Below are 23,685 nucleotides of genomic sequence, written 5' to 3' on the forward strand. Positions count from 1 at the left end.
TATAAATATATAAATATATGAAACATATTTAAACTTTACAGAAACATAGTCACTGGATGATGTCATCAGTAATGTCATCCGTGATGTCATTTGAGATGTCATCAGTGATGTCATTGACCATGTAATGAATGATGTAATATGTGACGTCATCAGCAGTGCATTGCAGGGGCGCGAGTTATAACTAGCTCAACGATCTATAACGGCTGAATTTCTCTGGTTTTCTTCGAGTGAAATTTCCAACTAACTATAACGTCTCTGAAACCTATGGTTTTTTTCAGTGAATATATATACATGTAGTCTCAGGGCATGCTGGACTTGGGCACACACGCTGAAACGCATCATGCCAATTGCTTTAAAAAAGGAAGTCTCCTGAAATCCCCGCTGTGTCCCTCCCGTTCCTTCTGGTGAAGAAATCACTTTTGTGATGTTTTGCATGCTAGCCCTTGGCATGCTTGGGGGGCCCGTCCATCAAGAGTCTGGAACAACGCGGTCGAAGTTTGTGAAATGCTCCAAGGTATTGGAATGATTCCAGACCACCGCATCTAAGAAAAGCAAGGCACCGCTGCAGCCGCAGTCCGTGATTCACACGGGAGGCTTTATCACGGCATCGTAGTCTCAGGGCATGCTGGACTTGGGCTATGCGGCTGGACGTCGGGGACAAAGGAGGAAGTCTTTATTTTAGCTGCAGCACTGTGTTTGCACCAACAACTTTTAAACACTCTTTTTATTTCCATCTTCCAGCCCTCACTGTGGGATGAAACTGAGGGACGATACTTACCCGGCAAGCGAGAGAAGTGCTTTCTGGGAACTGTGGTTCAACGATGCGGGCGGCAGTTAGTCTCTCCCAATCAACTCGGCTCAGCTGGACTGTTAGCAATTAACGCGAGAGCGAGTGAACAATATAAAAGCCGGTTGGAGGGAAACCTCTGCTGATGAATGGCATTTGATAAAGGCACACACGCCGAAACACGTCATGCCAATTGCTTTAATAAAGGAAGTCTCCTGAAATCCCCGCTGTGTCCCTCCGGTTCCTTCTGGTGAAGAAATCTCTTTTGTGAGAATATATATATATATCGATATATATCGATATATACATATATATATATATAGATATATATATAGATATATATTTATATATATTGATTTTTTGGTGTAATTTTATGTATGTTTTGGACACTTAGATAAAGTTTGAACTGATTGATTGATAGTCAACATGTTTTAGTACACATTCAATAAAATTCCTCATGTGCTGGCTAGTGACTAATAAGCTTTCTAGTAGATGACTATTTCACTTTTAGTACATGATAATCCGAGGCTTCTCTCTCATACAACTTTTGTTTTTAGCTAGAAGACAAGTTCAAGTTAATTACATTATAATGTCTTCTTACTATGGTAGATAGTAAGCTGTTCAGTGTCAGCACTGACTACACACTAATTACATTGATCCAGATTCAAAACAGATGTATCTTGAGATGAACAATATTAACACCACAGTGACTAAACCTTTATTCACATTTAGCACAATTAAAATGTTTCAAAGTGGCTCATTAGAAAGACCTATACATTTTGAATGCCATCTTTCATGACTCCTAAGACCGCCACTCTGAGCAAAGCTTTTACTACAAAGGGCACACTGGTAAGGTCTCTCACCCGTATGAGTTCTCTGGTGAGATACTAGAATCCCCTTCCGACTGAAGCTTTGGTCACACTGAGTACATTTATATGGTCGCTCTCCTGAATGTGTTCTCTGATGGTCAATCAGGCTTCCTTTCTGAGCAAAACTTTTGTCACATTCATTACATTGATATGGCTTTACCTCCATGTGTGTCCTCTGATGATTTATAAGAACTCTTTTGAGCCTGAAGACTTTCTCACACATAGTACATGGAAAGGTTTGTATTTTTGTTCTTTTAGGGGTCTCTCTCTCTTGAATTCTGGAATGGCATTTCTCATGAGTACGAAGACTTCCACTCTGAGCAAACCGTTTGTTACAAAGGGAACACTGGTAAGGCCTCTCTCCGGTATGTGTTCTCTGGTGATTTACCAGTATCCCTTTCCGACTAAAGCTTTGGTTGCATTGACTGCATTTATAAGGTCTCTCCCCTGAATGAATTCTGAGGTGGTTTATAAGAACTGCTTTTTGAGCAAAGCTTTTGTTACATTCACTACATTGATAGGGCCTCACTTCCATATGTGTCCTCTGATGATTCATGAGAACGCCTTTACGACTGAAACTCTGTTCACATTCAGTACACTGAAATGTTCTTATATTGGAATGGCTAGAAGAGCCTAGTGCTTTTTTTCTACGTTCATGTTTTAATAATCTAGAATGCCAATTCTTATGACAAATGAGACTTTCACGGTGATCAAAGCTTTTGTTGCACATGGTACATTGGAAAGGTTGCTCTACCATATGTGTTCTCTGGTGAATCCTAAGAACCCCCTTTCGACTGAAGCTTTTTTCACATTGATTGCATTTGTAAGGTTTTTCTCCTGAATGTGTCCTCAGGTGGAAAATAAGTCCTGCTTTCTGAGCAAAGCTTTTGGTACACTCAGTACACTGAAATGGTCGCACACAAGTATGGGTCCTTTGGAGATTGCCGCAAATTTCCCTTTGATTGGAACTCTGGTCATGTCCAGTGCAACGATATTGCCTTACTCCCTTGTCAATGCTGTGTGGCCACTCATTATCAAATCCTGATGGTGTGTCAAATATCTCTGTTGCTTTGATTGAACATATGAAATCTTCTGCTCTTGTGTCTGGGTTTATAGTTCCATTACCTGTAGGATAAAAAGACTGATCAATACATTATTTATAGGCATAAACATTTTTTTTTAAATGTCATGACCAACATGATTTATACTACAAAATGGTAAGAGTAAGAGAAAAAGAGAAAAATATAGCAGTACACAAAAGTAGGTAGAATAAGAATACAAATGGCAGAATTTCAGATGTACAATTAATCACCACAACAAAAGGGAAACACTTTATTTGTCTAAACACAGAGAGTCATCTCCATGGAGAAGGTGACTAGAAAAGCAAAGGCATGCAACAAGGTGAAAACAAGCTCACAAATGTTTGCTAAGAAATTCACATGTATAAAGACTGGATGAAAATTCCTAAATGAGTCAAAGGATCACATCCAAATGGGATTATGAGGGTTGAAGAAGCAAAGAGCAAACACTTTACAGGAAAGAACAGTATAACCATACATTAAACAGCAGAAAGCAAAAAGTGTACAACTGAGTATGAGTGTTAGAAAGCGTAGTGTATCACAGCTTAATTATAATAGGGATTGTACTATGCCTTCCCAATGTTAGGATACTGTAGGAAAGTGCCCCTTTTTGCCATAGTCACCCCCGCCTTTTGCCTGGTAAATTATGTGATTTTGACTGAAAGTGCACTGGGTTCCTGCTAACCAGGTCCCCAGTGCCAGAGTTTTCACAAAACTGCAATTGTTTCCCAATTGGCAAAATATTGAGCTACCACTTTAAGTCCATAGTCAATGGTACCCTTGTACTTAGGCCCTGGGGAACTGAAGGAGGGCATCACAAGGGCTGCAGCATGATTTGTGTTGCCCCAAGTTACCCCTCACCAAGCGCATGCAAGGCTGCCATTGCAGGCTGCGTGTCTTGGTGCATTCAAGCGTGAAAACACTAAATGCCACATATCCCTATGTGCCATGTCTCCTACCACTGCATGTGATACTTGTAAATCAACCCTACAGCAGACTGACAGCCCTAAAGAAGGGTGCTTAGTACTAAGTGTTTGGTCATACTAGCATGGGCAGATATGTCCCAGTGCTGGGCAGTTCCATTACTCAAAAAACAAATGAGAGAGACCCATTACAACCAAAGAAATAGGGTTCTGTAATAAGCTCAATAAACGTCTGTGTTTCCTTTGGTGACCATAGGATACATACTATTCTTCACAATCATCCAAACCACATACAACACTTCATACAAAAAAGAGCGCAAAAAATACAATCTATTGCATATATAGTGTGCCACTATGCAGATATACTAATACGGTTATACAAGCAATAATAAAACCTTGTTATCAATTTATTAAATTAAAAACCAATGTAAAAAAAAAAATCAGATCCAAAACATCACATTCAAATACAAGGTAGTGTACCACAGATACTACATATGCAGGGAACAGAACATAATCAAAGAAGAAGATAAAAATATCTAAAAAGAGAGCTTAAACAAGACAATACACTTTTTCATCAATAAAACCTATCTGTGACAAAGTTAAGTTAAGGCTGGAACTCAATATGTTGAACATATATTATATGTTGTGTCAGCCAACATCACAGATTAGGAGTCAAAGGCATCAACGAGTTTCGATGATATTGTCCTGATTTAAACCATCTTTATCAAGACTATAATATTAACTCTCATAGTTCATACAGAAATTAACCAATGTTGTACACCTGTGTATAAAAGAGACATAGATGTGCCCCCTGAAAACCTACCAGCCTCTGGTGTGCTCCCTGACTGGTCTCTGCCAGCCTGCCACCTGAAACATTATTCTAACCTCCTAGGGTGAGAGCCTTTGCTCTCAGGAGGCCCAGAGGATAACCTGCTGATTAGCTTTACTTGGACGGCAATCTTCAAAGAGCTGCTGCCTTTGGAATGCGAATCTGGCTCCGCTCACAGGAGAGAAAGCCGCCCCCCTTTGTCCAAGACCCCTGCGGCACCTGGGCACGTGGGACAGTTAGCTAGTCAGGTAGGCGGGCCTCCCTCAGGACAGAACATGGGGCACCGGTGCCAACAAGGTTCCCCAGCCCATCAAAGTCTGAGTCCACAGTGAGTTCACCCCGCCTGCACTTAGCAACATCGCCTGCAGCCTCTGCACGCAGGCCCTTCTACTGCGAATGCATCCGGTGATAAAACCTGACGCCTAAGGACCACTCTGCACTCACCACCTCTGCACCGCTGAGAAGAGAGCCAAGGGTGCCCTTCGTCCCTGAGCATTGTGAGCCCTGAGCCCCCTATGTGGTTCAGCCCAACTGGCCTTCCAGTGACCGATCTCCATTGAAATACATTTGGTACCCAACGCTGTTTTGCACAGTGCACCCAGCCACCCCCATGCCGCTGGGGATATAATGCTGGTGCTGCCTCGGACCTTGCCTACCACTCGCCTTAACTCCTGATATTGGTCCCGTAATTGCTGTACTGTACCTGTTTGCAGAACTCTTACTCCATCCCATAGGATAACATTGCAGTGCTCGAAAAATTGCACTTTTTAAAGTGAAAAGAATTTATATTTAAAACCGTACTTACCTGAATGATTTTCTCTAATGCCTGAATATATATACAGATACTTGCTATTTTTATAAATTGGTGTGGATCTCCTTCTTGAGTCGTGTTGTCATTCATTGATCATTGTGTGAATTTTGCAAATATCTTTCACTCCTCTGTGTTAAACCTAAGGCTGCTCCACCACACTACACTCTTATAGAGCACTTTGGGATTGTATAGCAAGCCCTGTCCACTCATAAGGGAACCCCTGGACTCTTTATACAATATGACAGATCACATAAAGAGGCAGCTTCCGAAAGATACACAAGACATGAAATTAATCAAGGCTTTAAAATGTAGTAAAAAAGCACTTGCAATGCTGTCCAATCAAGAACTCTGAAAGCAAAGCTTCTGTAGACAGGCAAACACATTTCCAATCTATAGAGGCAGGTCATGGAGTATGCCAACAATTGCATATCAGCTAACTGACATCCATAGTGTGCACAATATTATAACCTCTTAGTTACAGAATTAAATGCTATGGTGGGTTCTCAATTGGAAGTCACGTCTGGCATATAGCTTTTTTCTGGATGGGAAAACAGGGAAATCTATCAAGGCTCAGTCTTTGATGTCATTTATCCTGAGTGAACCTTTCTACATAGTTCCACAGAAAAGGCCACTGAATAACTTACAGATCCTTCTGGTGGAAGCCAATTGTATGGGGGCTGACTAACTGATACAGAGAACTAAGCACAGATTTAAATGTGTTAAAGTGTGGGAATAAACCAGATGGTAAGGGGCACTTCTTGATGGCCCAATCGTGAGTAAACAATCATGCAAAATCAGAAACAGTGATCTAACAAGTCAAAAGGAAAGATTAAAACCATCATGTGCTCAGTGCAGCATTAAGGACATAGAGGTTATGAGCAATATTATTGGTCAAAATTAGGATCTTAAACGCCAACAAATGGCAGAAGTATCATGGGTTATTACATGGTAGGAATTTTAAAAAACAAGCATGGACAAAACCAACATGTCTGGGTTTAATATGCTCAAGCATGCAGCTTAAGTACATTACAGCCAGACAGAGAAACACAGAGGTAAACTGTAGTAAAGGCATCCATGCATTTGTACAATCCTATATTTCTATCTAGATAAAATAATGGCAGATGGCATTGCAGCCTTCAATGCCATCATTCCTTAGTTTCTACAACATTGAAAGAAATGAAGAACTACACTTTAGCTTGCCATGCCACTCAATCTTCTTTTGTCATAGAAACCAAAGAGTACCATATTGAAGGCAAGGGAACATTCTGTATAGCCTGCCCTATGTTTTTAGGAAAAAATCCAAAATAGCCGGTCCTGGCAGCATTAATTGGAATCCATCAAAAGAGAAGAGTGTAAAAGGCAAAGAGGGAGGGTGAGAAGGAGAGGGTGACAGGGATGACAAGCTGGACAAACAAAGGGTGGGGTGGGAGGGAGGACAAAGAGAGAGTGGTGGGTGGATCTGTGACAAAATGTGCACAGGAGAAAGAGAGGGGCCATGGTCAATGAAGAAAGATAGCAGCTCGTTGGTACTGGGCGATGAAGAGTTGATTGAGGTTTGGTAAATATAATAGGATGGTAAGTGGGGGGAATGAGAACCCCATAGGGAATGGAAGGAAGAGCGGGAGTGAAATGTGTGAGACTCAAAAGAGGGAGGAAGGGAGACTGGCAGGAGCGGACAAAAAAGGCTACAGACGTAAAGTAGCCCCATATTCAGTTCCATGCAAGCATTCAAAGGGAGGCAGAATAATACACCCAAACACACATTACCATTAGGTGAGCGGTGAATATTGGGATCAGCAAAGATATATTTGACGGTGACAAGCCAATGGCTGAAAGAAGCTGGTGAAAGTAAGCAATAGGTTGAAAGGGGCTGACCCAAAGTCCACTTCATGTATACTATTAACAATACATCTGTTTGATCCCTGTGCAGTCAAAACCCATTGTTAGGACAGTGCAGCAGGTCTGTCAGGACATACATACATACATGGAATCTGATTATATATTTTACAGACCCTAAGTGGAGCAACCCGTAAACTCTGTAGGTACATCTCCAGAAGAATAAGGGCAAAGTGTGCAATCACACAACCACAGTAGGAATGTCTACTCTGACATTTAAAAAATCCATTTGCTAGATCAGACAGTATCCTGATTTCTTCCTGACTTTATCTTACTTTTAGCATTTACAAGTTGGTTCATTATTTCCCTGGATGTTTTAAAATGTTTACTTTTTGTTGTGATTCTGTGAGTTCATCCAGTAATATTGGAGTCAACTTCAATCACTTAATCAGTCTTCATAAAGTCATCACATAAAATTCAACAGCGGTCCTTTGCAGAAAAAAACAACTGGCTAATACTTATCCTGTGAGGTAAATCTAGATAGTAAAATGTTTCTATAAAGACTTGGAAATGGCTGAAAAATTAAATACAGGAAGTCATGTAGACCTTAGTGGGAAGCCAGCTTGCAAGGTCAGCAGATGTTATCACTTCCTCTCCTTAGGCGGAGGCTTGTCCAACATTAGATCCGTGCCTACCTGGTGGGGATCTTGCTGAGTTCAGAGAAAGAGAGTAGAAGGTGCTCAGTAGATAGAATAGGTTGCAGAATGGGTGCCATGGTTCTTTTGCTCATCTCTGAAAACGTTGCTGTTTTTACAAAATAAACCCCCAAAGCAGAATTTCGTTATACCAACACAGGAAGACATTGGCCATGATGTCCACAGAGATTCCAGTGAGTTGAGGAAATGGTTCATTTTGCTATAAAAAAAAAACACATGCCTCGTCAAGGGGTGCCAGGCAGAGAAATTCAGTGATGCCATCACGCCCTAATAGGGTGAGGTAAATATCACTATGAATGGCTGGCCCTGGCGTTCTGCCAATGGAAACATTTAGTTTGCCCCACCTCAAAATTAGGCAGTAGAACTAGGAGTTTGGTGTGGCTCTCCCAAACTCTAAATGAGTCCCAAAGTCTTAAGATGTTTTATAGGTCCCTTCTCAACAATTAAATCCAAAAGTTCACAGGAGAAGGGAGACAGAAGTATTCAAGCATTGGGATCAGTCATTGTTGCCTGGGTGTAATGCTACAGCACCTAGAACTCACTATAAACTTTAGGTTTAAATCAGAGATTGACCCTAGACATTTCCTCTGGAGCAAGGCATTCAATGTCAGATTTATACTTTGGTGGTAACTGAAAGACCTCCAACGTGGGAAAGATATGGTACAATCACATGAGACTCCACAAGTGAAATTTCTTCCATCAGACCATCCCTATAGCAGTGCAAATACTGCCTGTGGCTGTTTCTCCACTGCATTCTAAACATTCTCCACAAATCTAAGGACTTTTCTTTAACACTTAACTTTACATCAGGCCCCAAGACCCTTAGAAATGACCCAATGTGGAGCTACAATAGTATTGATCAAATTATACTGGGGAAGAGAAAAGAGGGACAGAGTACTGATAGGAGAAGGGCAAAGTTATACATGATAAATACAACAAGTCACTTGTCATCCACACCACAACTGTGAGCCTAAACAAACCACCTGCCTTTTTCCTGAAATAGAAATGTGTCATCATCTAAGAGCTATCAACTCACCTGTAGTCTGAACACTGCGGATTCCAGATTCCTCCGATTTCAGCTCCTTTTTGCAAACGGATTGTTCCTCAGCCTTGATCATTACTACTACATCAGGGATGTTAGTTGGCTGGCAAGCTATAAAAACATGTCCCAAAGTGTTACAACATACAATGTGGGTTTAATTCCATAGAATGTGAAACCAAATCAAATAGGATCATCCAACAAGTAGTGAACATGCAACCCTACAAGAAGACTTAACCTCTCACTGTATTAACAAAGTTGATATGGAAGCTATCTGTGTTTAACTACTGGAAATACCCTCGAACCTTACAACTGTGTGTTGTGACACATTAATTCGTAAGACAGGCAATGTTGATCAGATTAAAGGTATACAAACATTATGTATCTATACATAACTTGTCACTTAGAAAAACATGCCCATTTAATAACTATCACCCTCTCACCACTCTTTAGAGAGGACACTAAGGTGTGTCTACAAGCAATCAATAACAATTCTCGTTATCCTGGTCCTAACTCCAATTAACTATGTTACTTCTAATGTATAGAGTATATGTATGTCATGACTCCAGGGCGGTTTTCCTTCACAGGATAATAAAAAATATCATATAATGAGTGATACCTGGCAATACAGTGTATCCACTCATAAAAAGTATGCAGCAAACAGTTCTCCATTGTGGTGTGCATTAGTTTGATTCTAATGTTGTGTGATGCAGAACAGAAGGGCCACCCTACTTGAAAGTCTTCTATGTTGATTTGCAGGGAGAACAGTTTTACAGTGATACAAATTAAAAGTTAATTTGGGTTAGAGAATGTTAGGTGCAATAAAAAATTATACTGACAAGAAGAAATATTCTCAAACAATGCTGAACCCTATCTTAGCCTACCATAACATCCTACTTGCATTGTCCATTGAAGTTAATAGGATAGATAAGAAGAGAAGGTGGAGGGGGTCATCTTTGAAATGGCAGAGTTGGCTCAGGGGGATATAAGAAATGTGCAAAAGGGGGGAGGGTATATGTATGTACATGGCATTTATTAGGCTCTAACCTCACCAGTGAGTATTTCTGATTGTAAGTGGGCAGCTCAAAGTTCAGGGTAGGGCCTAGTCCTGTGGGTGGGGCTGCTTCTCATTCTGTGGTGCATTGGTGTCCAGAAATGGTCCCCAGATATTTTCAAACACTGATACTTGTGGAGTCTAAATACACGTTTCTCATAGGTGGCTAGTTGGAAGAGCTCACTGGTCCATTTAGTATGAGCAGAGTGGTCTGCGCCACTGTAAAAAAATACACAGATTTTAGCCACCACCAGCGCTGTTGCCATCCAGCAGCACCGTCCGTGTCAGAGGTATTGTGCAACAATGCCAGCTTGGCTGACTACACAGTGGAGTAAAGACTGGTTTTATTCAGTTTGCGACTAACTCATGTACAATTTGCCTGGAGTTGCACACAGTACCATAAAACATGAGTAATGTCACACCCTGCAGTGTTACACCTCCAGCATTTGTCTTCAGGAATCAGCCACATCACACCCCACATGAGAGACCTGCCCTGGCTGCCCGTCAACAAGAGGATCACCTTCAAACTCCTCACCCACGCACACAAGGCACTCCACGACACCGGACCAGCATACCTCAACAGATGACTCACCTTCTACACCCCGAACCACCAGCTCCGCTCCGCAGACTGCGCCCTCGCTACCGTCCCCCGCATCCGAAGAGCAACCACCGGTGGCAGATCGTTCTCCTACCTCGCCGCCAAGACCTGGAACACCCTCCCCATCCTCCTACGGCAGACCCAAGACCAACTTACCTTCAGGAGACTACTCAAGACCTGGCTCTTTGAGCAGTAGCAGCACCCACCACCCCAGCACCTTGAGACCCTCATGGGTAAGTAGTGTGCTTAACAAATTTCATGATTGATTGATTGATTGAGTTGTGCCCTTTCAGCCTATAAGGGGACCAGTACCAGTTATGTAGAATGGTGAAATGCATTCATTTTAGCCTGGCTTCTCTCGGAGGGCAGTTGTACGTCTCCATCAGACTTGGCCAGTCTTCACCGGTGTAGGTCAGACTGTGGAGGTCTTGACAGTATTTCCTTGCAGACGGAGAGGCGGGGTTGAATATAGGACATCAATTAGGATGTGTTACAAGTTGGAGACTTTTCCCCTACTTCTCCCCATGTCAGTTTGCATGTTGTATCCATGTCATTTGTGCAGCAAATGCTAGAGTTTCATTTGCAGAGGATTCATCATACATCCCCAGCTACCAGCCACCGAAACGCAATTGGTTTTTCGTATGCTTAATCTAAACACCATGGGCTTTGTCTTGTTTCATGCTCTCATGATGGTGGATTTGTAATATGTTACTTTAGCTGTTATGAGAACAATCTAGTAAACAAAACCATATTTTCCACTGCTTTTCTACTTTGAGACTGTATGTGTGTTTTGTTGTGGGTTCTTAAAGTGGCAATAGACAGAAGGTTTTGGTTTGCTAGACTAGGTTTTATTGGGGTGTGAGCCATAGTGCTGTGTTTCAATATCACCCACGTAAATCAGACTCTTGATATGCAGCAAATCAAATTTTGTTCAACCACAATTAGGGGAAGGGAGATTACAGGGATAATCTTGACGGTCGAGAGATCATGCGGTTCACACTTACATGAAGTAAGCTGTTCAACATTTTTCTGGCAATCGGATTCCTCCTGTGGTTCGGGAATCCATGAACATACAGATATGCTAGTTAAACCACCTGTTGCAAAGAGAAGAAAACAAATCATCATGCTAAAGAATAAATCAACATGTTATAAAATGAAAGCGATCACATATTGAGCGTACCCCGACCCCAACAGTCTAAGTACGGAGCGCAGCCCAGGCCCCAACACCAGCACCTACACCCAACATCGCGCATGTACGAGTCGTACCAAGCCAGAGACAAGGACAGCACCGTACAATAAAATGGCCGATGTACACACAGTACACACGCTAAAAACACACGTACACAACCAGGACAAAGCAAAAATACACAAGAAGACTCCATTCGAATCACACAAAGCCACACAACCTGTCCAACAAGCACAAATACAACACATTCACTGACCTGCAACTGCCAAACTCCCAAACAGAGGCCCAAAACACAACCACACCTTATAACCCACCCACCCAAAGTTCAAACACAGCCACACCCACCAATGGACCAATAAAAAGGCCCAACACACACAAACCATGATCCTTTGCAACAGACCCACTGCTGCCAGACCACACTGAGAAACTACTGCACCATACTAGAACCTCCCCTACACCTTACACCTGCACACCTTCACAAACACCCCCTCATCACATTCACACACACACCCAAACAACCACACCCACACACCCACAACCATCCACACCCACACCCCCCACAACCATCCACACCCACACCCCTCACCATGCCCACTAACAAGAATCCAAAGTTCACTAGCCGAGAGTTGGAGGTCCTTGTCGATGAAATCCTCAGAGTCGAGCCACACCTCTTTGGAACATTGGTCAGACAGACCAGCATTTCCGAAAAAACAGCCATGTGGCAGAGGATCGTCGATGCTGTGAATGCTGTTGCGGCCACCAGAAGGACCAGGCAGGAATGCCAAGCCAGGTGGTACGATCTGCGGAGGAGGGTCCGAGCCAAAATGACCGACGAGCACAACCAGGCCAACATCACTGGAGGAGGGCCGCCCCGCAGACGCGTACAATACCATCCCTGGGAGGAGAGGGTGATGGCCATACTGCCGGTGGTGTCAGTGGACGGAGTAGAAGGACTCCGAGAGCCTGGTGAGTACACACACAACTCACCTCACATGGGGGAACGTCATCCACAACCAAACTCACAATCATGCACGCAACCACCCCAAAGCTATCGCATGACTCAACCACACTCCATGAACACGCACATGCCACTAGCGACACCATGCCCCATGCACCCAGCTGGACAATCCCAAGTCACAGGCCACAGAAAACACCAACACAAGACACGGTAACCCGGATGGCGGGAGTGTGGGCCTCAAAAATCACATAGTGCAACTCAGAAACAGACAACAATGCCCTCTGCCCATATGGCCTAGTTCACACCCAGACAAACAGTGTGTCCCCACACAGGAAAGACTTGCCTGCAAATGGCGGACGCCTTGCATGAAGACATGGGGTTGAAGGCACCATTTTGCACATGACAGCAGCCAATGACCAGCCAACACTGTGAAAGAGTGGCAGCACACTACACCCAATGGGTGCCTGGAGATCACAAACACACTCACATGAACAAGCCAAGGGCCATTCAAAGATCTGCAAAAAGTGTGTGCCTAGGAAGCTGAGCTGAGGTGACAGAGGGTGACACACAGAGGGAGGGAGAGGGGGAGAGAGAGGGAGGAAGACACAGGGAGACGGACAGAGGGAGGAGGCTGACACAGGGAGGGAGGGAGAGGGGGACAGAGAGGGAGTGAGAAAGGGATACACAGGGAGACCAATCCAGCCTTGGGTGGTGTGGGAATGTCTGCTCGTCAGCAGGTGGACTGCGTGCATGTAGACAAGGGTGGCCAGTGCATGAATCCCCCTCTCTTCTCCATGGCAAAACACCGGGCCATGTCTCAACCTGTGCACGAGCACAACGACAGCTACCTGCATTATATAAGTGTGTGGAACAACTCCATGTGCCCACATACAGTGCAACACGGAAGGCGCCAATGCATGGCTCGCCACACCTGCTCACTCCACTGCTGACTGCAGTCACAATTGACGCAGCAAGTAAGACTGTGTCACACATAGGTAAAGTCTCAAAAGCTGTGGACAAGGGACATACTCATGCACAAGTGCACTGTGAGTGGAATGCAAGACATATCCAAATACCCAGAGGAAATGTGCAAACTTTGAAACTAATGAAACATGGATGTTGCATGGAACAATAATAACATTGTCTCTCACACACACAGGTCAACGTCGTGGATCACCCCCCAACACTGGGGGGGAAGACTCACAGGACCCAGCTCTGCGGGATGACGATCCCACCGGCAGGGACGACTCTCACCACTCTGTGGACGACCCCGACCAACCTGGCACCTCTGGTGTCCAACCACCTGCAGCACCTGCGTCAGGTACAACTGGGCCAACCACCACCCCCACTCCTGCCACACCCCAGGAGACACCCAGGATCCCTGCCCCACCACCACAACGCAGCCAGGCTGACCAGGAGGGACACTGTGTACCGGGCACCCAGGAGGAGGCAGGCAACAACGCAAATGCCACCCCTCAGGGGTCCCGGAGACCTGATGTGCCCACAAGGGCAGGCCAGGCGCAAGTGGGCAGGGGTGGTGGGAGTGGAGGACGGCGGAGGCGCGAGCCTGACCAGTTGGCTGCGGAGCCGGTATATTCCCATGTACGAAACATCCTGGACACATAACGGCAGGACACTACGGGCATGAGCCAGGTTGTGTCCACCCTCAATGAGATGAAGGGGACCCTCGAGGAGATCAAGACCCAGCAGGCCCAGCAACATGCGGAGCAACATGCCTGTCTACTGTGACACCAAGGGCGGATGGAGGACAGACAGGCTGAGCTCGTGACGCTGTTCACGGGAATTGACCGTTCACTCCGTCGGATAGCCGACAACATGGGCAACCCTCCCTATGCCACCAGGCGAAGAACATCACCACCCACAGGGAGGGATCAGGAGGAGGAGGATACATCCGACGGAGCATCCCAAACATCGTCACGGCCTGCTTCTGAGGGTACCCGCAGGAGGGCGGGTCGTTCACGGAAAAGACCGTGAGGGTCGGCACAACAGCACCATCTCCCAGGACACCTGGCCTGGCACCTGGCCCACTGAACCAACAGCAGCACAGCAGCAAATGACATTCTCTGCCACATGGACTTGCTGGCGACTGTCTGACCAATGTGGACAAAGACTGTGGCATGGACTCTGACGATTTTCAATGGCAAGGAGACCAACTCCCCCAGTGAACTTTGGATTCCACACACCCGGAAAGCCCCTCTTGTCATACCCCCCCCCCCCCCAACACGTACCCCAACACAAATAAAAACTTACACGATTAAGAGATGATGCCGCGATCCCTACAGGTTACTATATTCTTCACGTAAACAGAGCTTCCGGTAGGCCGGGAGGTGGGGTAGCAGCAATCATTAAAAACTCCATTCGGTTCTCTGCCCTGACCTTAACCGCCATTCCTTCAGTCGAATTTCTTACGGCCAGACTGGAATCCCCCACCACCCCACTTGTCTGCGTGTTAGTCTACCGCCCCCCTCAACCTATGCAGAATTTCTCTTTGTTGTTTGGTGATATTTTGTCTCAACTTGTTATCAACAACTCAAGAATTCTGGTCTTGGGCGACTTTAATTACTGGCCCTCTCATGCCAAGGAGAACGCCTGCTCCATTTCATTCACTGAACTCCTCTCCAGCATGAACTGTATTCCACACATAAAAACCGCTACTCACACCAAGGGCCATATTCTGGACCAGATTTGGACATCCAACCTGGATATTTCCGTTCCCTTCATCTCTCCCTGTCTCTGGTCAGACCATTTTATAATTTCCTTTTCTATCATAGGCATCCCCATTCCGAGAAGACCTAAGGAAGGAAATCTCTCAGCCCGGAATTGGAACAGGGCTAACCTCAACGACTTTGCCACTCTACTTAAAACCTCCACCCCCTCCAGTCTGGGATCTATCGACACCCAAGCCTCTGCTCTTACACACTGGCTGGAGTCAGCCAGCGACATTGTGGCACCCCGTAGACAATTAAAACTTAAACGCCCTCATGATGCCCAAAAATGGTTCACGGACGATCTTAAAGCCTTGAAGCTAGGCTCAGGCAGGCTGAGCGTCAGTGGCGACGAGACTATGCCCATGACAAGAAACTGCACTTCGCTACCCTGCTCAAAAATTATAAACTAGCAGTCTTGCAAACCAAATCCATGTATTTTTCAAATAAGATTGTCAGCCCTGCCACTAAAACCAAGGACATCTTCCTTATTGTCGAGGAACTGTCAAACCCAGACAGGATCACCCCTAAACCCCTCCCATCTCGAGCACTCTGTGACTCTCTAAACCTGTTCTTTATTGAAAAGATAGCTAACATCAAGAAGAGTATTCTATCCTCAGCCCTCTCTCACCATCATGGGCCAGAGTCCCCTCTGCCTCTTTTCAATTCCAAGCAGCTGACCCAGATCCCTCCAATATCTGAGACAGAATTCCTAGCCCTTCTTAAAAAGGTTGCGTCAGGATCCCCCACTGACTGCTGCCCTCCCTCAGCCCTCCGTGAGGCTTTTACAACCTGCCCCTCCCCCCCTTTGGCATTGCTGAATAAATCTCTTTCCTCTGGCACCGTCCCTGGGTCATTCAAACGAGCTGAGGTCACACCTATCCTTAAAAAACCCACGGCAGATCCCACAACCATGAGCAACTTTCGACCCATCTCCCTCCTTCCTTACCTTAGCAAGGTCCTTGAGGCTCATGTGACCAACACTTTGAGTACTTTTATCGAGGACTCTCAGTTCCTCGACCATCAACAGGCTGGATTTAGACCCAACCATTCCACAGAATCTGTCATACTTTCAGTGATGGAAGAACTACGGAGAGGGGCGGACTCGGACATCACTCAGGCCCTAGTGCTCCTGGATTTGTCGGCCGCCTTCGACACGGTCGACCACGATATTTTGATCGACCGTGTCGGGGAGGCCGGCATCCAGGGCCTTGCGTTGGCTTGGATCCGCTCCTTTCTGAGCGACCGCCATCAGGGGGTCCGGCTCTCTCAGTTCTCCGCGGACGAGGTTAAACTTACCTGCGGTGTCCCGCAGGGATCCTCCTTATCTCCTCTCCTTTTTAATTTATATCTCACCCCCCTCATCCGTACGTTACAAGGCAGTGGTGTCATCGCGTTCAATTACGCGGATGACATCCAGCTGATCTTTAATATTAATTCCTCGGCCCAGTCCGTTGACAATTTTCAATCCACCCTCTGTCATATCAGTGACTGGATGGGGGCGAACCACCTGAAGCTTAACCCCGACAAGACTGAACTCCTGCTTGTCGGGGGCATAGCCAACCCTTGGAATTCCACCTTTTGGCCTCTCAGGTTGGGTACCCCCCCTATCCCCGTCAGCACAGTGAAGAGCCTAGGGATCATCATCAGTGACGATCTCTCCATGAAGCCACAGATTAGTGCAGTGGTGTCCTCTAGCCTTTTTCAATTGAGAAAAATTCGTAAGATCGCTCGCTTCCTGACCACCGAGGCCCTCACCCTGGTATTACTGGCACTTGTCATCTCCAGGTTGGATTATGCCAACTCTCTCTATGTTGGGTTACCCATCTACCAACTAAAGAGGCTCCAACTAGTCCAGAACCAGGCAGCACGGCTCATCTACCACCAACCCAAACACCAGCACGTACGCCCCCTTCTGAAATCCCTTCACTGGCTCCCCATCAGTGAGCGGTGTAAATTTAAACTGGGCTGCATTGTCTTTAAATCCCTTGCTGGCACAGGTCCTCTGTTTATTTCCTCACTTCTGCACCCATATGTCCCTTCCCGTACCCTTCGTTCTTCCTCCCAGGCTCTTCTTCAAATCCCCAAGTATAAACGTAAAAAACATGGAGGACTAAGGTTCTCTTTTCTTGCCCCCTCCTTCTGGAACGCTCTTCCGTTAAGTTTGAGACTGGCCTCCTCATTAGCCCATTTTAGGTCTCTTTTGAAAACGTATCTATTCCGTACAGCCTACAATTAGAATCTTCTTAGCCTCTTGGACTGTTTTGTTTTCTGTCTCTCTGTCTTTAGCGCCAAGAAACCGTTTGGTGTTAGCTGCGCTTTATAAGTTCTTTTTACATTACTACATTACATGCCTACATTTTGCATTATTACCTTACATGTGTCTTGTAAAGTCTAACCATGCCTGAGTTCTCATATGACTTCAACCATCCACACCCTGGGGCCTGAGTCTGGCACAGGACACACATGGGTCACAATGTATTAGGCAAGACAGACATGGAGCACCATACACACCCGTGATGGGCCCAACCAGCTGAGGGGGTGGCCGCACAACCGTGCCGACAGACATATTGAGTACAGCAACAGTCATGCGCAGAGGTCAGGGATCATGTGGTGTGTCCTGGGGGGCACCCAGGTAAGTCTAGACAGGTGGCAGAACCATGTCCTGCAAGCTTGAGTCAGGTGGATGCAGAGAATGGTGGCCTGGCCAACGTTGGATGCATGGGGATGGCACATGTCACAATACCCACACAGTCATGGACATCATGCACAATACAGAGTCCAATCCCACACAAACAGCTTGGATCTTGCTACTCTACACATAGACACATAGCCACTATCACTGAAAACCATGCCAGACATGCCATATGCACCGTGGCAACACACCAGCATTGACTGAGAAGAGGCACCTTTGAGGCATAGGGACACCTTTATTAGTCATGTATTCCTGAATGCAGAGGCAACTCGGAGTACACATACACAGGTCATGTGGATTAACATGTGGGTCCAACACTGGCACCCCCCTTCTGCACCACAAATGCGTGATATCCATGGAACGGGCACACAAGTGCCGGGCAACAGCTAAACACCCCCTGCTGCTCACAGAGAGGCTGCCATACACCATTGATCCTCTGATGTGGAAGTCCCACACCATGTCAAGCCAATGCAAACCGTATGTGTCCAAGGGCAGTGTTACACACATTGATGCCATCATCACAATCCACTATCCCATTACAGTTGACTGTCAACAAGTGTGACCATCTATTCAGGTGTATACAGCTACATGTAATGTGTCCCATGGTGATGCAACATGTCTGCAGAGGAACCAAACATGGATAGGGGCATTGTGCACACATCGTGAACAACTGCCACACCCAATACACCCCTGATGCATCCCTTACCCTAAGGAGACTTCCAAACTTGTCCGTGCGTGTAACGCTGAGTCAGCACACGATGACGTGTCCATGAGGAATAGCAGTGCCACAACAATGCAAGCAGCAGACGGCATGCGCAAGTACCTGGGGAAGAGAGACACACAAGAAGTCAGCCACAAAAAGCACAGCCACTTGCATGTGCATGTACTCGACACATGTAAGGATGACAACATGCTAGGTCACAATTATGACTGTGGAAATACACTCATCACTGGCACCATCACTCGAGTGACACATCCACACACACCTCTGACTCACGTGGCATACATGCAGATGGACACACACATCGCAACACATGCCACACGGGGACCAATGCGTGCACACTCAGACACTGGTACTCACCACTAAGCAAAGAAGTCGCGTATGAGCCGACTCCGGATGTCCTCTTGCGGAACCACATCCTCCACATCACTAGCCCCATTGCCAAGCCCTTCGTCCTCCACGGGTGGATGGTCCTGATCATCTTGATCCAGGATGAGTGGCACAGCTTTCTCAACTGCCATGTTGTGCAGCATGCAGCAGACCATGAAGATTTTGCAGACCTTCGCCGGGGCATATGGGAGAGCGCCGCCGGTCTTGTGTAGGCACCTGAATCGGCTCTTCAGGAGGCCAAATGTCCTCTCTATCACTCGCCTTGTCCGGCCATGGGCGGTGTTGTAGCGGAGCTGGGCCGGCGTGCTGGGGTTGCGGAGAGGTGTGATCAGCCATGGCATGTTGGGATAGCCAGCGTCCCCTACATGGAAACCACATGGACATAAGTAGGACAGGGGAAGCGGTCGGGCTGGAAGTCTACGCAAAATACAGGACAGACAGAGTGTACCCACCAACAACACATGCTCGTTCCTTGCGCAGCTGCGTCATCAGTTCAGGCACCCTGCTACGCCTCATGATGTAGGCATCGTGTGCTGATCCTGGAAAACGAGAACAGACATGTGAAATCACCATGTTGGACAGACACACCACAAGGGCATTGATGGAGTGGTAGTGCTTGCGATTCCTGTACGCTACCTCCTGTGCCTGTGGTGGTACCAAAGCCACATGTGTCCCATCTATGGACCCAATGACATGGGGCATCCCTCCCAGGGCATAGAATCCACGCTTGACACCAGTCAACATTTCAGGAGTTGGGAAATGGATGAACTCATCCAGGTGAAGCAACATGGCCTCTAAAAAATCATGCAGCACACGGCTGAACATGCTCTGGGACATGCCACCAACATGAGCTATGGTATATTGAAAGGTACCCGTGGCAAGAAAATGTAGGGCTGCCATTACCTTCAGCTTGGGTGTCAGTGCCGTAGGATACCTGTGCTGCGGTAGCAGGTGTGGTGCCAGCCTTGCCGTCAACTCCTCAATCAATGGTTGGGGGAAGCGGTAGCAGCGTATACAGTCATTCTCCCGCATGTCAGCCAAGTCCGGAATAGGTCGGGGAAGAGGCGGCGCTCTGCAGTAATTTGGAATTGACAAGGAAGAGTGAGTGCACTACAACAACAATTTGTATGTACTGAGCACATGTTAATCTGTCAATACACATATGCTACATAGGGAGTCAGGTATGTGCTACATGCCCCGACACGTATGGCTGCCAGGTGACACTCCTACCAAGACCCAGCTACACACGGAGATTGTGAACCTCCACATCCCATGGCATGGGACTAGCTGTGTCCCAGTGTAAGTTAACAGCCAGACGCAATACAGGAGTGACATACATCAACATATCAGCAGAAGTAGGATGTTGATTGCAGAGACAGGTAGCGGAACACTTGAGCCACAGGTCACATGACATTACACTAGGACAGCCCACACACCTTGCCATGAAGGTGTGCATGTCATCACTGACCACACATACATTGAGAGGATGCAGACAGGTCATTGTTACGCTACTCCGTGTCCCATGCATACATACACACCTAACATCCGATACCACATGTGGCCTGGTGTGCGTAACAGTGTGCCATGTCCATCTATACACAGACACATGTTGGTTGCAGCAACAGCAGATGCTTTTGTGGGAACACCAACATCAAGCTAATGTGAACACAACACACATACATGACATAGTCACATCGTGCACCGTGGGTAGTCACATGTCTGGTGTGGTAACCCCTGTAGCGGGCATCAGGGGACACTTGCGTGTGTTGCTGACTGTGCAACGCCAGTGACGCCCATCTCAAGTGTGCTGTACGACATGCACACATGTCATGGAGTGAAGGGCATGTCTGGCACATATAGCACCGTCACACATAACATCTGTACACTTCTCATCATACATCTATTGCCTTCACAACTCAGGAGTAATGTGCCACCCCACAGCCTTTCACACCTGTGCCCCACACATGTAGTACTGGCCAGACAATGCCTTGATGTCCATCCATGGACAAGTATGTCAGCTCTAATCCTTTCTGTGTGCTGCCTGTCACCACTGTTATGTGTGTAAGGCACCGTACATTCGCCCTGAGGGCGTGTGTACGTTCCCCATCACTATGGGAGTGCTGCCGTAGGCCTACCCATAGTGTTAGTGAGCGTACAGGCGTGTGTACGGTCCGTATCACTATGGGTACGCATACGCAAGCACACCCATAGTGATAGTGAGCGTACAGGCGTGTGTACGGTCCGTATCACTATGGGTACGCATACGCGAGCACACCCATAGTGATAGTGAGCGTACAGGCGTGTGTACGGTCCGTATCACTATGGGTACGCATACACGAGCACACCCATAGTGATAGTGAGCGTACAGGCATGTGTACGGTCCGTATCACTATGGGTACGCATACGCGAGCACACCCATAGTGATACGGACCGTACACACGCCTGTACGCTCACTATCACTATGGGTGTGCTTGCGTATGCGTACCCATAGTGATACGGAGCGTACACACGCCTGTACGGGCCATTGCTATGCATTTGGGGTGCCCTAGGGCCCCGGAACGCACCGTACCTGTGTGTGAATCACCTAATTACATAGGGGACACATGAGGGACAAGTATAAAGGTCTACATGCATGCTGGTTGTCATGGGGACCAAGTTTAAAGTCTGATTTTTTTCCAGCAGGTGCACAGCAAAAGTCGGTTTGAATGAATCTACTTTGTTGCAAAGTGGTTGTGGAGTTGACATCATGCTCAAGAAGAAAAAAACCAAACCCACTGACTGTGCTAGGTTTAAAGGGATTGGAGGAAACATAGGATGCAAATGTGAGTGACCAATCACTCTGTACTCCTGTGCATGCAACAGGCCAGCAAGGCTGATAAAAGGCACCCAGGTCCCATGAGAGAGCACTTGCCTGCACATATTTGGATTCGACTACACTGCTGCTGCTCGTGATTCCCTGGCACCATGTCAAGGTCTGTGGAGAGGGCACAGCCTTTCACCCTGGAGGAGAATCTGGCATTGCTGGATGTGATCCTCCCACAGTACCCCTTGCTGTATGGCCGGACAGGGTATCAGGTGAGTGCTGAGTGCACTAGCACACACTGTGTCCCTTTTTTGTGACTGTCACTTCTGGCATTGTGTCCAGGTGTGTCACACATGCATTGTACTGTAGAGTGGGTCCCAGGGGGGGGAATGCCTGATGTTCGTACCCTGGACATCGGTGTGTGTGTAAGTCCCCTGTCATGTGGGTGGGTGCATATGTGGAGGGTAGCACCCCAGCTGCATGAGGGATGGATATACCCTACCCATCTGATGTGAGCAGGGAGCAGGGCTGTGTGTCTGACGTGCAGAGCCAGCCCCACACCTGTGAGCCCCCCCAGTCTAGTGGCACATGTGCAGAGTGAGGTTTGTAGCTGCATTTGGCAATGGCAGGTGAATTTCCTGTGCCTGTGTGTGTCTGTGTACTCTGCTGAGGTAGCGTCAGTGGCCTGTGGCATGTGACTGCTTTGAGGTGCTGCACATAATCCTGGTGTAGCTTGTGATGCACAGTGTGAGCCTGGATCATTGATTGTGGCGTTGCCCTCATTCCACCTGTGCACGTACTGCTTTTGCCCTTCCCCAGAGGATAATGTCCCTATGACAAAAGTGCAATGCGCTGGCTGCATCACATGCCTTGTTGTAACCAGCAAATTTGTTCTAATATGTGTCTCTGTGACACGTGCAAGGTGTATTGATGTAGTGTCACTTGTTCATCCTCACAGGTAGGCGCCTCTGCCAAGAAGCAGATCTGGATGAACGCCGTCAGTGCCGTGAGGAGGACGGATGGTCGCAAGCGGCGCCTGGCCCAGGTGAGAAAACGCTGGCAGGATATCCGGTGCTGGACGCGGAGGATCGCATGGGTCCTGCTGGGGGACTCACCTGAGACCCATAAGAACCGTAGGCGCCGCCGTCTGACCCACATCCACAAGCGTGTGCTGGCGGTGGTCTTTCCAGACTTGGACAGGCGCTTACGGGAGAAGCAGCAGCAGGAAGGGGGTAGGTACATCTGTGTTTGTTGTGTGTCACCTGCATTTGTAAGTGCGCAGTTGCATGGATACACTGCCAGGGTTTAAATGTGCTGTGCAGATCCTGTTACCCACAGTATAGCGGTGCTCTCCTGCCTCCCTTCCCCTCCTTGTAATGTGTTCCCTGGTCTGTGTGTAGTCACTCCTTCACAAGGTTATCTAGGCTGGCAGTTTATCCACGTGAACAATGCCTGTAGCATCATGTGTGGGGGTGGTGTGTAACAGGTTTTGAGACCTTGCCTGTGCCCTGTCCAGTTCAGTACTTGTGGGTTCCATGTCAGTTGGCACTGATGCTGAGTCCAGACATGGGAGTTAGTCTCTCAAGTGTAATGCCTTACAGCACGCATGTCCTATGTTGTGGCCTGTGACATGATGTGCATGAGTGTGCGATACGCAGAGTGCAG

The 23,685-nt window shown here is 47.0% G+C and overlaps 1 protein-coding gene across 4 annotated transcripts in view; it reads right to left on the reverse strand.

The window, feature by feature from the left end:
* Positions 1-1,482: 1,482 nt before the first annotated feature.
* LOC146813209 (uncharacterized) overlaps positions 1,483-23,685 on the reverse strand; it is a 67,449-nt gene continuing 45,246 nt past the window's right edge. For all 4 annotated transcript variants that reach the window (XM_085620087.1, XM_085620085.1, XM_085620086.1 and 1 more), the window contains 3 exons: positions 11,546-11,635; positions 8,887-9,003; positions 1,483-2,781 (listed from right to left, as the gene is read on the reverse strand). In XM_085620087.1, coding sequence (XP_085476213.1) covers positions 1,535-2,781; positions 8,887-9,003; positions 11,546-11,635 — 1,454 coding nt within the window. In that variant the 3' untranslated portion in view covers positions 1,483-1,534. The remainder of the gene's footprint in view (positions 2,782-8,886; positions 9,004-11,545; positions 11,636-23,685) is intronic.

Source organism: Triturus cristatus, chromosome 7, assembly GCF_964204655.1.
Source record: "Triturus cristatus chromosome 7, aTriCri1.1, whole genome shotgun sequence".
NCBI lineage: Eukaryota > Metazoa > Chordata > Amphibia > Caudata > Salamandridae > Triturus > Triturus cristatus.